The sequence below is a fragment of the Aphelocoma coerulescens genome, chromosome 11 (genome assembly GCF_041296385.1).
Source record: "Aphelocoma coerulescens isolate FSJ_1873_10779 chromosome 11, UR_Acoe_1.0, whole genome shotgun sequence".
Classification (NCBI taxonomy): domain Eukaryota; kingdom Metazoa; phylum Chordata; class Aves; order Passeriformes; family Corvidae; genus Aphelocoma; species Aphelocoma coerulescens.
Window position 1 is genome coordinate 14139594 of NC_091025.1, and position 13755 is coordinate 14153348.

At 42.0% G+C, this 13755-nt stretch overlaps 1 protein-coding gene across 6 annotated transcripts in view; it reads left to right on the forward strand.

The window, feature by feature from the left end:
- Nucleotides 1–13755, forward strand: part of MYLK3 (myosin light chain kinase 3) — a 33554-nt gene that overhangs the window by 16405 nt on the left and 3394 nt on the right. For 4 of the 6 annotated variants that reach the window (XM_069026832.1, XM_069026828.1, XM_069026831.1 and 1 more), the window contains exons 2-12: nt 76–141; nt 1125–1215; nt 2412–2850; nt 4927–5474; nt 6697–6802; nt 7864–7957; nt 8245–8354; nt 8994–9135; nt 9874–9944; nt 11288–11416; nt 12454–12606. In XM_069026832.1, the coding sequence (XP_068882933.1) occupies nt 76–141; nt 1125–1215; nt 2412–2850; nt 4927–5474; nt 6697–6802; nt 7864–7957; nt 8245–8354; nt 8994–9135; nt 9874–9944; nt 11288–11416; nt 12454–12606 (1949 nt within the window). The remainder of the gene's footprint in view (nt 1–75; nt 142–1124; nt 1216–2411; nt 2851–4926; nt 5475–6696; nt 6803–7863; nt 7958–8244; nt 8355–8993; nt 9136–9873; nt 9945–11287; nt 11417–12453; nt 12607–13755) is intronic. The other 2 variants (XM_069026830.1, XM_069026827.1) reach the window with 1 other exon arrangement.

Here is a 13755-nt window from a genome sequence, read left to right on the forward strand (position 1 = left end):
ACTTCTTACTTAAAAACCAGAGAAAAACGCACTGGCATTAAAATGTCACTTACCCAAGGCTTTCTTTGCATGTAGGATTGTGCAAGAATAATGTTCACCCTGGTCATTGTTGCAGGTTTGCTTAGAGCTGTAATAAAAAGGGTAATGATTTTTTCCTACTTTTACTCTTTGGGTGTTTTGAGGTTTTTTGGGAAGGGGGAGGTGGGGAGGCTCTGTGCAATCTCTAGGGTTGGTGCATGAAATCCTTAACTGCTTTTACTAACAGGTGAAGGGGCTGATGTGCAGCTGTCTTGTAATCAGTTACCTGCAAAAATACTTTACATGGTGCTTATTTGCTTATACAAATCAGGATAGGAGGCTGCTCATCACTAGATTTTTTAACTATATGCCAACCACAGGAAATATGATGCCTTTTCCTAATTTTGTGTAGTGCTTTTTGCTAAGTAGTGTTCGGTTGTAATTTGATTTCACATGTATGCTGTGTGAAGTCTTTAGTGGTCCTATAACAAAGTGCCTCTCCTCTCAAACTAATTGGGGGAAAAACACTGCTTAAAAATAAAAATCTGCTTCCGTTTTTAATCTGTTTTTAATCATTCTAAAGGTGACATGTGAAATGTCAAGTACATACACAAGAGTTACCTAAAGCTAGAGGCTCTTTTTTGGTATCACCTCTATCAGGTCAAATAATAAATTTTTAGATACCTTGAGACAAATATGTTTTAGCAAATACATTCAGAAACATTACTTTTCATTCTGTCTCTAGCTAAAAAGCTACAGAAACACAGTGTTATTTCTTTTTGTACTGTGTCATGTTTCACATGTCATACTTGTTAATCAATAGGAGTAAAGATGACAGGAGGCAAAAACTGTGACAGTGAAAATTTTGGAAGGCAGTGAGCTAATGTATTAATCTGTGTTATGTTGTTTTAAAAGGATGCCTTCCTGCAAGGGCAGGGGGAGATTGGAAGAAGGAAGTGAACACAGCAGTGACTAATAATTCATAAGTTAAGAGATGTTACTGTCCATGTTACAGAGTCTGAATGCCTACATAGTTGGAGGAACCTGGTGGGAAATAGACACTCTCGGCTGTAACTGTTGTTTCTGTGTTCCCCTGTCATTTTTAGGCCAAAGATAAGTCTGAGGAGAGTGGTGCAAAACCTAAGCATGTGCTTAGTAACAGAGGAACCCAGACTGAAAGCAAGAAGCCTCTGGAAGGTATGTATCCCTCTAGGCATGCTACAAGCTTTGACTGTAGAATGTACAGCAGACAAACTGGAAATTAATAGCCTACTATTTCCCACTACCTGAATTACTCAACTGTAACTGAGTAACTTTGCCCCTCAGTACTGGGAAAATAGAATTGTTCTCACCACCTTCACACGATGATTTATCCCCGGGATCAGGCACCACAAAAAGCTAGAAGACACAGAAATTAAAAAGAGCACCTTTGTTTAGCTGAAGAGGTGGGGGTTTTTGAGTTGGGTTTTGGTGAGCTGAATTCAGAGAGCACAGCTTGTTTGGAGATACTGTGAAGATAGTGGCCATATCACATAGCAAACCTAGTAAGTTCTTTTCCATTAATATATCTGAAGCAGCCCCCCTCTTCACCCTCTCTGTAAAAGGGACGTGTTGACACTGGGAATATCTTTTTTTGATCAGCAAGTTTCATTGGCATGTCAGGGCCAGGTTCCTATTTAGGGTGCATCTCTCAGGGCATTGCCCTGTTGCATCCGTTATTAATGCCTGTGGAGTTGCAACAGGGGTGAATGTGATGTTGAGCAGGCCCTGTCATGCCATTGTCTTCACAAATTGTCAGTGAATCCTTTGCATTATGGGCAATCTCCTTTTTAGCTTCATCGCTTTGGAAGTGACAAAACCAAAGCAAATGGTCACAATTCTGACTCAAAAGCTACAGAGTTGTGAGCAAAGCTTGGTTGCTGGTGGTCTGGGCATGCTGAATGTTAATAATCACGGCCATTGTCATGGGAAGGTGATGAATGCTGGGTGTGTCTCTACCCCTCTAAAAGGGTAGAGGGTGTATTGGAATCAGGAGGGGTCCTGCAGGATCTGCAGTGCTTTAACTACCCGTTATATTTGCCCATGGAGTGATTTCAGATTTTAGATACAAGGAGCTTGAGCCTTGCAGGTTTTCGTTTGCTTTAAGGAATCCAAGTACAATCAGTGACACTGCTGGAAAGCCACCAGAGCAGGTAAATCTCTGGTTTTAAGCCATGAGCATTAGTAATATCTCGAGCCTGAGGGTGTAAGGATTTTAAACCTTTTGGAGGGTTTCTTGCTATCTTTTCAGGTGTAACTCTGTAGGTTATTTTGAGAGGTGTGTTGCTTTATTCTTTCTATGTTTTGCCATCACATTTTCCAAGGATAGTTTAGTAATGGATTATTTTATTCAGAGACAAAAAGCGTGAAAAAGCTGGATGAAAACAAGGGAGCATGTGAGAAGGTGAACTCTTCTAGTGCTATAGCCCACAAAGCTGACTCCAAACCACAGCTTAAAGAGAGGACAGCACAGCAGCAAGGGGTAGAAAGTGCTGGCAACATACAGAGCTCTAAGAGCTCTCCACAGAAAAAGGACGTCGGTGTCAAAGCTTTGAATCAACACAATGGTCTTCCCTTCGTACATCAAGATCATGCAGGCAACCGAAATGCTCCTGCTAAAGCACAGAACGTGGATAGAGCCCCATGCCTTGATGAGTGCCACAGGCAGCTTGTTCATCAGAAACCTGGGAAGAATGAAAACAAACCTCCAGCACCGAGTGCGGCATCCCGGGAAGCTGTGCCCTCCACATCCCGGGCCATATCTGACACGGGGTGTGAAGTGACACATACCAGGTAATGGCCTTGTTGGTAGCTTTCTGCATGACCTGAAACCTCTTCATGTGTTAGAAGGGAAAGAAGGAAAGCCAGGCCAGTAAAGGAGGCAGCTCCTGCATGAGGGGATAGGAGTGGGGAGACTTTACAGGGATTAAGGCAGAAGGCCCAGGGGGCCCTGTGTAAAGTTCTGTGCAGCCCAGGAGTCAGATGGGAGGGAGGGGTTTGACGTATCAGCACTTCTGTGTGCTGACATAGAAAGGTGACCACAACAGAGGAACTCAAGTAGTTATAAACCACTTAGTCCCTCCTTTATTGCTATAACCATGGGGGGGGTGAAAGGAATTTGAGATACTTATTAGTATATGACAAAACCAAAGAACTTGTGTTTGTTGTCCTCAGTGTTTTAAATGTCTTGGTCATCTAATGATTGTTCATTTTTTCATTTCTATCAGGCTAATATTTTCCTCATATAGGTGTTTCATAGTCCATTTTCCTTGGAATTCTTTATCTAGGATTTTATTTTAATCCCATTTATTTAAATTTTAAAAACCCACACAACAGAAAACAACAAAACCCCACAACCAAAAGACTCCTGCCAACTAAACCCCAATAAATGGAACTTCTGTAGCAGATTTTAACTGCCAATGTCTTCTCTGTCTGGGTGGGTGGCTATAAAGTGGTTTATATATGTTTGGGGGGGTGATAGACGCACTCATCCATACACACCTACGTGTGTATGTATGATGTTGGGTGGGGAATTTCTCTGTGTTTCATGTGTACAAATTTGGTGTCTGAGCCCCAGATTTTGGCTGGGGGATGAGGGAGGTCAACAGGTAACTGGAAGGCAGAGGCTGGAGTAAACCCCAGGGGCAGCTGCAGCCATCCTGCCCAGGGTACTGTCACGGTTTGGAGTGTGAAGTCACATGAGAGTGGTAAACGCCTCTGAAATGGATGCAACTTCTAATGAAGTTTGTAAGCCCACACAGAGGCGTCAAAGGAACATTGTGTTCCCCAGCTTGGAGAAATGCCCGAGAGTCCCACTGAATTCAGGCTTGTCTAGATAGCAGAGGAAGTGTTTGCTCAGAGCTGGGTTCAGCTGCTCTCATAGCTCACACCAGAGCAGCTTAGATCCACAGCACAGCACAAGGGTGTTAAAGGTGCAGAAAATGAGACATTTCAGACTCTTGTTTTACGAAAGCAGAAACATTTTCTTTTATAACATCTTTTGTAATGAGGTTGCTTCACTGAAAGGGGCAATAACCTCTGTGAAAATGAGATACATTCTCTCCCAGACATCAGAAACTGTCTTCATTTGCCATTGTATAAAATCTACTTTACAACTTCAAAAGTTTCAATTCAGCCTCAGTAAAATCAGACTGCTCATGACGGTTGGAGCAGTAGCAGTTGACTCAAACATTATCACACTTTGATGGAGTTTAGGAGCACAGAGAATTGGTTCTAACCTGTATTCTTTTTAGGCAACACAAGAGGGAAAAAAATCCTTAAACTTTTCCAGTAGTTAAAATGTCAAGGAAAATTGTATTGATAGAGTGAGAAAGTTTATCAAAGTTAGATTTTTAAGAGAAAGCTGTGGAAAGAATGCTATCATATCAGAAGACCCAAACCCAGATGGCTGAGTGTGCAGGTCAGCCAGCTGGAAGAGGATGCAAACCATCAGATTTGTAGAGCCATATGAGCAGCCAGCTATTTAGATAATCAGCCTGTAATTTGGGAAGGCAATCACTATCCTCTCTCTGCCCAGATGAGTGGTGTTTTATTAGACCAACTGTAATAATTGCAAAAAGTGGTAAGATTTCAAATGTGGGATTAACTCTTTGCAGGGTGAGGCATTTTGTTCAGCAGAAGGGCAGACATGTAGAGAGATGTGGACACAGAAGAAGAATCAGCATGCTTTTTGGTGCTCTCCCCTTAGTGTTTGAGAGTCTTTCCCAGCAAGACTGGTACAGTTAGGTTTTATCAATGCTGTAGAAATTTGTGGGTTTGGAAACTTACAGATTTTTCTTCCCCCACAAAGTTACAAAAACCAGGCTGGCCACCTGCATCAATATCATATCTCTCCTGTTTGTTCTGCAGGATATCCATCAGTGTACATATGACTGACATGAAAGAAAAGATTGAGATGGCCAAGGAGGGAAACATAAGTGACAACAGAGGTAAAATTCCCAAAGTGAAATCCACACCAGCAGACTTGAAAGGAGTCAAACAGCTGCCCGACAAATTAAAACTTCAACAGAGTCCTAAAAACATCAGCTCCGAGCCAAATTCAGAAGTTAAAGGGGACAATAAGCAAAATGAACTTGCACCTCAAACAGGGAAGCAACAGCCGTTCCTGAGCAAGCCCAAACCAGGTAAAAAGGCTGAAGAGAAATCGGAATTAAAATGCAAGCCCATAACCTCACAGAGTACCTCTGCAAAGGAGCCTGTGAAAGGTGCAGGGGTAGAAGTGAAAATCCATCAAGAAACAGCAAAAGCAGAAAAATCTTCAACAGCTACCAAGCCTGAGAGGAGAGAATCTGAGTCTGCATCTGTGAGGGGAAGTGGGCACGATACAGGAGAGGCACCGGAGAAGACCAAAGCTCTGGAAGCTGGCAGAGCTCTTCCCACTCAGGGAGAAATCATCGGTGAGTTGTTCACAGCTACTCTTGAAACCTGTACATTGAGGATTTTGTGCTATATATTTTGTGCCTGGTGTATAGACAATAAGAGCAAGAGCAGGAGCAGTGCTCAGTAGAGCCCCCACGTCTTACACTTCAAGAACATTTTCCCTTGGGTACCTTTGACTATGTAAATAACAATTCACAGATTCTTTTAATAGTAACTTTCCTTTTAAAGTGTGTTTTGGGGAAAAAAATAATTTAAAATAAAATAGGTTGAAGTGTATGTGTGATCAGAAGATGAGAATTTTGAAATTTTGAATTTTGAAAAAATCCGTTTTCTTTAGATGAAGCATTTTTTCCTTCAGATAGAGTGTGCAAACCAGGCACACTTTAGCAACTCTGGACTGGAGATCCAGAGCACCGAAACGTACTGCAGGAAATGTTTCTTGCCATGGCCTATTGTGTTATTGGCCATGGATCTCTTGGTTCCTGAGGGACACTTGGTTGCAGTGTCTCAGGGAGTGCTCTCTCCTGGCAGCACATACATGTGTATGTTCCAGAACATACAGACATGGGCAGATGACCTGACTGCTCTGGCGTTCTGAATAGTGGCTGCAGATGAGTTGAAAACATGTTAAATTGTAGCCTGACATACCTGGAGATTAATTATAAAATTGCTTTCAATGGGGGACATCAAAAATTGGTTTAATGAAGATTTATCCTAGAAAACCTTGGACATTAAGTAATAGCAGTTAACTAATTTAGCTTACCACAAACAGACTAAACTTAATAGTTGTAATGCTAATAATTGCAGCTTTAATTTGGAAATTGTCTCCAAAATTCTTGCTGCTAAGAGGAACCTCATGATTTTATCAGTCACTGTCCTCATTCCTCAGTGCTGTGTATTTTTGCTGGTTTTTCTGGCTGTCACGTAACAATTAAAAGATGATCGAGTATAATTTTTTCAAGCTTTCAGATAATTTTTTCAAGTGATCCTTTCTGTTAATGCATAAAGTAAGATGCTGGTCTCCTAAGGGTGTCCAGTGGGTTTACTGTGTTAAAAACAGAGAGGAGATTCAGGAGGTGGGATCCTGATCTCAGTTCTGGGACTTTATTCCTCATCTGTAAAAGGGAGTTAGCAGTGAAAGCCCCTCACATCCAGTGGGGTGAAATCCGTGGTGTGAGGAGGTGACACAGGGCAGTGATGTGTGCAGAGATGTCAGTGACCAGCCTGTCCCCTGTGCAGATGACAGCCCCTCTCCTCCGGCTCCTTTCGAGCACCGCGTCGTGAGCGTCAAGCAAGCAGAGGTGACCGCGTGCTACTCCGTGTGTCGTCACGAGGTCCTGGGGGGGTGAGTGTCGCTGTGCCCATGCTGTGCTGCTGCTGGGGAAATGCAGGGAGCTGCAGGGCTCCCCAGCTGGCCCCAGGGTGTGCGTGCGAGCGGCACAGACACGCTCCCTGCAGCCAGAGGGACGGCGTTCATCCTGGAGCCCTTCGGGCCATCACAGCTGCTTCTACATCAAGGGTGTGCCCTAGATGGCTGGTTTCTGCCCCAGCTCCATTTTCAGATGCCTGACTGCCATCTTGGATGACTGGTTTTTTCATTTGTTACAATAATCCTGGCCTCAGTGTTGTGAGAAAAACCTTTATCCTTAAGACAGACAGATTCAGAGCATCTGATATCAACAAAGCCCATTAAGTCAGGCAACTTCCAAAATCTTTTTTTTTTTGCTGTGCTGAGCTGCATATTAAAGAAAACTGAGGAAGAGTCATAATTATTTTGACCTTATGTTTAGTTTTCACTCATAGGAAGTCTGCAGCTGCTTCAGCTTTTGTATTCTTGTATCCTTACTTATGTGACAAGAAGGCTTGATTTACACATTGATCCACATACAAATATGGCTTAATAAGTGTAAGCTATGTGATGCAACAGCAGGGAAGATGGTGTTTAGAAATCATCCCAAGGGGCATTAACATATCTGCGTGACATGGGGCAGAATTTACAGCACGCCAGAAATGCAGTCTGTGGAGTGGCTACAGTTACTGGTCTTATGCTCATTTAAAAAGTTCTGAGATCAGGACAGAAATATCCTTGTTAATATGCCCACTACCACATCCCTGAAGGACAGCGAGGGGGTCCAGTTACAGAAGGGAGCCAGAGCATGGCCAGGCCATCATACCTCAGCAGGACCAACGGGGCTTAATATTTTAATGTAAGCACTGAACAACTGGCTGGAAAGATAAAACTAATCCTTCATAAGCTGAGAGAAAGAGGAGCTCCATGCTGCTGGCCACCCGACTCCGTTCACTTTGTACCGGGCTATTTTTGCTCATGATAAGAATAGTCGTAGGAGAGGTTTCTGTGCTGGGCTCTGCTGAGCTGGTTTCCCATCTTTTCCTTGGCATCCACAGGGGGCGTTTTGGGCAAGTCCACAAGTGCACGGAAATATCAACGGGGCTCAACCTGGCAGCCAAAATCATAAAAGTGAAAGGAGCCAAGGAGAAGGTAACCACACTGCTGGGAGCCCTGACCCTGCCCTCCCTGCCAGACCCAATGCCACTGCCCCAAGCTGCCCTGTGAGGGGCAGCTCATCCTTGGGTACCATCAAATACTGCAAAATCTTGGGCTTGGTGTCAATCTTCATCATCTCCTGTATTCAGGATGAAACCTCCAATCCCCATGAGATCTGTGATGTAGCTGTTGTTGGACTTTACAAATAATTCTGGTTTTGGTATGTTGAAATTTAAGGAGTGCATTTTGCTCATTTTTTGTCCCTTTGTTATTTTTTTCAGGAGGAAGTAAAAAATGAAATTAACATCATGAACCAGTTAAATCACGTGAATCTGATCCAGCTTTATGATGCTTTTGAAGCCAAAAATAATATCACTTTGATTATGGAATAGTAAGTTTAAATGATGTTGGAATTGTCAGATGTTTGGGTTTTCTCAGGTCACTAAACGAAATAGGGAATGATAATTCTGAGCTGTGAAGAGGTGAGTAGTTTCCCAGCCTGAGAGAGAGTTGATCTCACTTTCAGAAGGAAATAACAATGTTTTAAAGGTAATTTCTTCAGGTTAAAAGCTTGTCAGAGCTCTATCTCTGACTAATTTTCTCTTAAGTTCCATGCAGAATTAAGTTCAGTTGTCAGCGCGTGTAAAACAGCTTTCAGTTTGAGAAGTTCCATTTAGTAAATTTTGTAGGTTGAAGACTTATTTTGCCTTGACTAATAAGATGAGTGAATAACATATAGTTTAGTACTCCCTGTAGATTCTCCTGGTCCCATAGGATCACCAGGTCATGTGGCTTTGGGTTTGACATGTGTCCCCTCAAATATTAGTGACAACTTTTCCATTTTCGAATGTAGATTGATACTTAATTTCAAGAGAAATAAGTCTCTTGAAGTCATTGAGGCTACTGATACACTTAATATTGGATGTTTTGTTAGGACCCTCGATTACAGAGTCTAATTCCCAATTTGGAAATAAATTGGGGTAATGCAAGATTTTAGGGTTTTTAATGCTTTTCTATGTCAAAATTTTAGTCTTGATGGTGGGGAATTATTTGACCGGATCACAGATGAAAACTACCATCTGACTGAGCTGGATGCCATCCTGTTCACCAAACAGATTTGTGAAGGAGTCCACTACTTGCACCAGCATTATATACTCCACTTAGATCTGAAGGTCAGTTGTTCGTGCTTTAGTGGTGCTGGTTTACAGAGTCTCTAATTACTGAGGAGTAATTTCTCATTTCATGGACTCACGTCATAAAGGAATAGACTTAATAGCTACAATGAATGGAGCTCTAGAGATTCGTTACTTTTTTCCAATGTCTGTTCAGTAGCTTGCTTGGAATAGCAAAATGATCAGGATTCTGGGCTTTTGCCTTTCTTAAATCAGAAGCTTTTCATTCTCTGTAAGATTAAGCAATCCCCTTTTGTCATCAGTGACAAAAAACCCCACCCAAAACCTCCTTGGCTAGAAGTGCCCACAGTCTTCCCTCCATTTCCCCTACCCCTTTGTAACAGTGTTCAAATACCTGTTCAATCATCTTCCATAGTTTGTGCTTTTTACTGCCTGGAACCAACCTGCAGCAAAATTGCAGTGTTTTCCAAATGGTCCCTTAATAACTGATAATTTTTAAACAGAAATACAAACTGTTTTTTTCCTGCTTGCTTACACAGCACTTTACACAAATGATATTAGACCAGGCTGACTCGTAGACAGTTCTGCAGTTGTAATGTTTGGACCCCATCAACCCCTCATCCCCACCTTGAAAAGTATTCTCATTGGGGAAAAAAAACTTGGGTGCATTTGATCTGTTTTGTGTGGCTTTTTATGGAGGGACATCTATACTATCCATCTTTTGCTAGATCTCTGTCTCAAACATTTAACTCAAAATACCATCTTCTCTTTTTGTAGCCTGAAAACATACTATGTGTAAATCACACAGGAAACCAGATTAAAATCATTGACTTTGGATTAGCAAGGAGGTAAGAAAGTTCAGTTGTGAATTTATTTTAAAAAACAAAACCAAATCAAACCCACAAACCTCTGACATGTTTCTGGTAGTTCTTTGGGGGGGGGTTGTGTTTTGATGTCTTTGTAATAATTCTGTGTGAGTGAGCTGAGCATTATGCTTTTGCAGGCATGAGTCTTCTGCTGTGTGCATTAATTATCTAATTACTTTTTCAAATAACATTTCTCTTGGATAAGGCTATACTACTGTTCTAATTATCTCAAAATTATTCCCCATGTAGAGCTTTTACTCTAGGGACACTGTGAAGGCTCCCAGAGGCTTCTTGACAGGGTTTCATGGTGCAGGTTCTAATTGTAGAAATTATCTGCTAAATTCTTTAAGTAGCTAAGTTGATTGAAGGAAAAAAAAAAAAAGAAAAAAATTCCCCATGGTTGAGCCATCCCATGTGAAACAGGAAGCCCTCAGAGAAATAGGAACTTTTCTCCATTCTTTTATTTTGCTTGCATGAGTTTGTTAAAGAAAAGCTGTGAGAGCATGAGTCCATTGCCCTAGAATAAAAAGGAATTATTTCTGTTGCTATGACAGTAAGAAAATAACATTTCTCTATTTATTTTTAAACCCTTTGAGGTTTTTCTTAAGCTAAAAGCTGGTACATTCATGCCTATTTATTTATTTATTTATGTGTTTGTATATAAGTATCTGTTCAAGGACTTTGTTTCCATAAAATACTTCAGAAAGAAAAAAAAATGTACATTGAGTTTGGGGTTTTGTTTGTTTGTTTTTTAAATTGGGAGGGTAAAGATACAAACTTCTGCTGAAGCAGTTTTGTGAACAAGATCCTCCAGGAGAAAGAGATTTAAAAGCAGTGCTTTAGTGGCTCATTCTGCCTGAACACAGATGTTACTCCAACTGCCATCAGTGTCAGTTGTTACTGGTTCAGCTTCATAACCTTTCCCTGTTAAGCAATAGAACAGAGTCATTTCCCCTATATGGGGTCACTCTAATCCTCTCCAGTTCCACCTTAGTAGCTGTATTGTGTTCATATCTGTGATGCAGATGTCTATCCTGAGCTGTAGTTGGGTACATCCCACTAATCAAATGCTCTCCAAATCCTGTATAAACAAGGATGCTTTGTTTTATATTTTATGGATTTTGGACAACATCTGCTGGAAGGTATCCTGTGGTGCCTGGCAGAGAGTAAAGCTGCTACCACTCTTTGGGAGAGCCCTTCGCAAGGTTTAGTGTCCTTGGTCTTCCTCCTGGCTCTGCTCCTCTGCCACGCTCCCAAAAACCTTGCTCTTCCCTTGGTGAGATGAACTCCCCAGCTCCTCACTCGTGGCTCTTTTCCTGGTACAGGTACAAACCCTGTGAGAAGCTGAAAGTGAATTTCGGGACGCCGGAGTTCCTGGCACCTGAAGTGGTGAACTACGACTTTGTTTCCTTCCCCACGGACATGTGGAGCGTGGGTGTCATCACGTACATGCTGTGAGTGGCCCTGCCAGGGGTCGTGTGGTGGCTCTGAGGGCCCTGCAGGGCAGGAATGCAGCAGCCACTGAGCCCATCTGGCTGTGACTCCTCCTAATTAATTCTGTCCAACCCCCCAGCTTTTCATACAGAGGCACCTCTCTGTGTGTCCAGAGTGTCTAAACAGCAAATGATCCTTTTGATAAATATGTAAATGTTCTTCTCCCTTATCATCTTATTTAGCAAAGTAAAATGGGTCAGGTCTTTTTTTTAACCCTGAAAAGTTGCCCAAAATATGTGAGAATTTAAATTTTGATTGTGTTTTTGAGGACTTGAATTAATTTTTAAATTTGTAATCTGATAATTTTATTATCTTAGGCTTGGTGTGCATCTGTACCGGAGAATGAATATTGTCTGTGTTAGGCCATGGGTCTAAGAAATGACCTGTCATGAACAGGGCTAAAACTTTTCTCTGATACTGGATGGCAACCATGGACAGCTTGTCTGTCCAAAGTCTCCACCTTTTGATAAGCTTGTTTTGCATCCCAGAATCTTTCACATATGTTTTCTGTGAACTGGATAAATTTCTGGTTTAAATTTGTATGTTAGCCAAAACCCAACTGAATGAAGTAATAGATGATGGAAGCAATAAATCTGGGCTTAGAGGCTAATTGTAAAAAGTAATCTATTGTTCAGAATTCTGTTTAATTCAACCCACATACGGGTATGGGCCCTGATTTGGGAAAGCTCTTGAGTCCCTCTAGCTTTCCTAGCTGGGAAGACACTGAAGGATGTACCTAAATCCTCACTGAATCCATTCCTTGGGGTTCTATTAATGTTGCTCCCTGACCTGAGTGAACTGCTAGGGGGTAACGCTGAATTTATTGCCCCAAACTGTTGCCTTATCATAGCAGGGACTGAGAAGTGGAATCCTCCATAGCTGAGAGCCTTTCCCCCCCATAAGATAACAGTAATAAAGCAGAGGATTCATAGAAGGAAAAAACACATCTTGCATATGATAACTGCTCTTCTCCCCTCCCCTTCTTTCTTTTTTTAAGTCTTAGTGGCCTGTCCCCATTCCTGGGAGAGACTGATGCAGAGACAATGAATTATGTAGTCAATTGCAGCTGGGATTTTGATGCAGAAGCATTTGAACAGCTCTCGGAGGAAGCCAAAGACTTTATTTCCAGACTACTTGTGAAGGAGAAAAGGTACCTCTGTGTCTGATTGTGGGGACAGTGGCACCAATGATACTAAATTCCTACCAAGCAGCTGTTTGGATTGTAGCCAACAATGACAACTTACTATGTGACATTTTTGTGTACTGTCTCTGGGCTTGCTGAGCAGTTCCTCAGTGATTCAGAAGCCCTTGTTTTAAAGGAAAGTGTCCATGTACCCTGACTGAGGAAAGCTGCTTTTCACAGTAGCATCAATACAGGCAGAACACTGGGAATGTGGAAGAATTTGCAGGATAGGAATCAGTCTCTTAAGCTCTTGCTTCTCTGAGCAAAAACTATTTCTATTGTTAGCTTGGACTGTCACAAGCCTTGACACAAATTGCAAAAATTCCGCTTGAATGCCATGCAGGATAAATGGAAGCTGCAGCTGTGAAAATGTGCATTGTTCTCTTCTTAAGTGGTCTACAGGCTTTTGGGAGATATTAGGGAGTGTTTGGGACTTAACTCTGCATGTGGCTTCTCATTCTTGGCTCCACTGATAGAAAAAGTGATTGCACATATGCAACAAAGAAGAGAATGAGGATGATATTGATGTCAGACCACGACTGGGGGGTTGGCTGGGTGGAGAAATTTTTCTCTTGCTGAGTACTGACACAAAACTAATCAAACCAGGAAATGATGCATACAGTAAAACAGATTGTGTGTTTGAGGGGAATTCAAAGGAGTGCTTAGAATATTAACAACTTTCTGATCATTGCCTAAATCAGACAAATCAGTTCTAGTACTAATTACATTTTAAACAATAGGTTCCTATGAAAAGCAAAGATTTAACTAAAATTTAGCATATTGCTAGCAGGAGAAATCGAAGGATTTCTTCTCAGACTGTGATGATGATTTGCTGTGATACTGTAAACTTTGCTTTGGAATCCTCAATTTTTCTGTGCAATAGGATTAGGGTCTCCAGAGGGACACTCTGCGAGGTTTCTGTGAATGAAACGAGTATGTGAGAGAAGAGTGTTATCAGTGAGTTGCAGAGAGCCGTGATTAGTTGGCCCAGTTGTTCACAAAGTGTGGCAGCCTCTGCTCTCCTGCAGACCAGGCACCTTTGCCCCACTGGGACAGTGGGTCTGGCCTTGTGCAAGATCTGCAGCCCCCTCCCCTGACTGCTGAAATCAGGGTGAG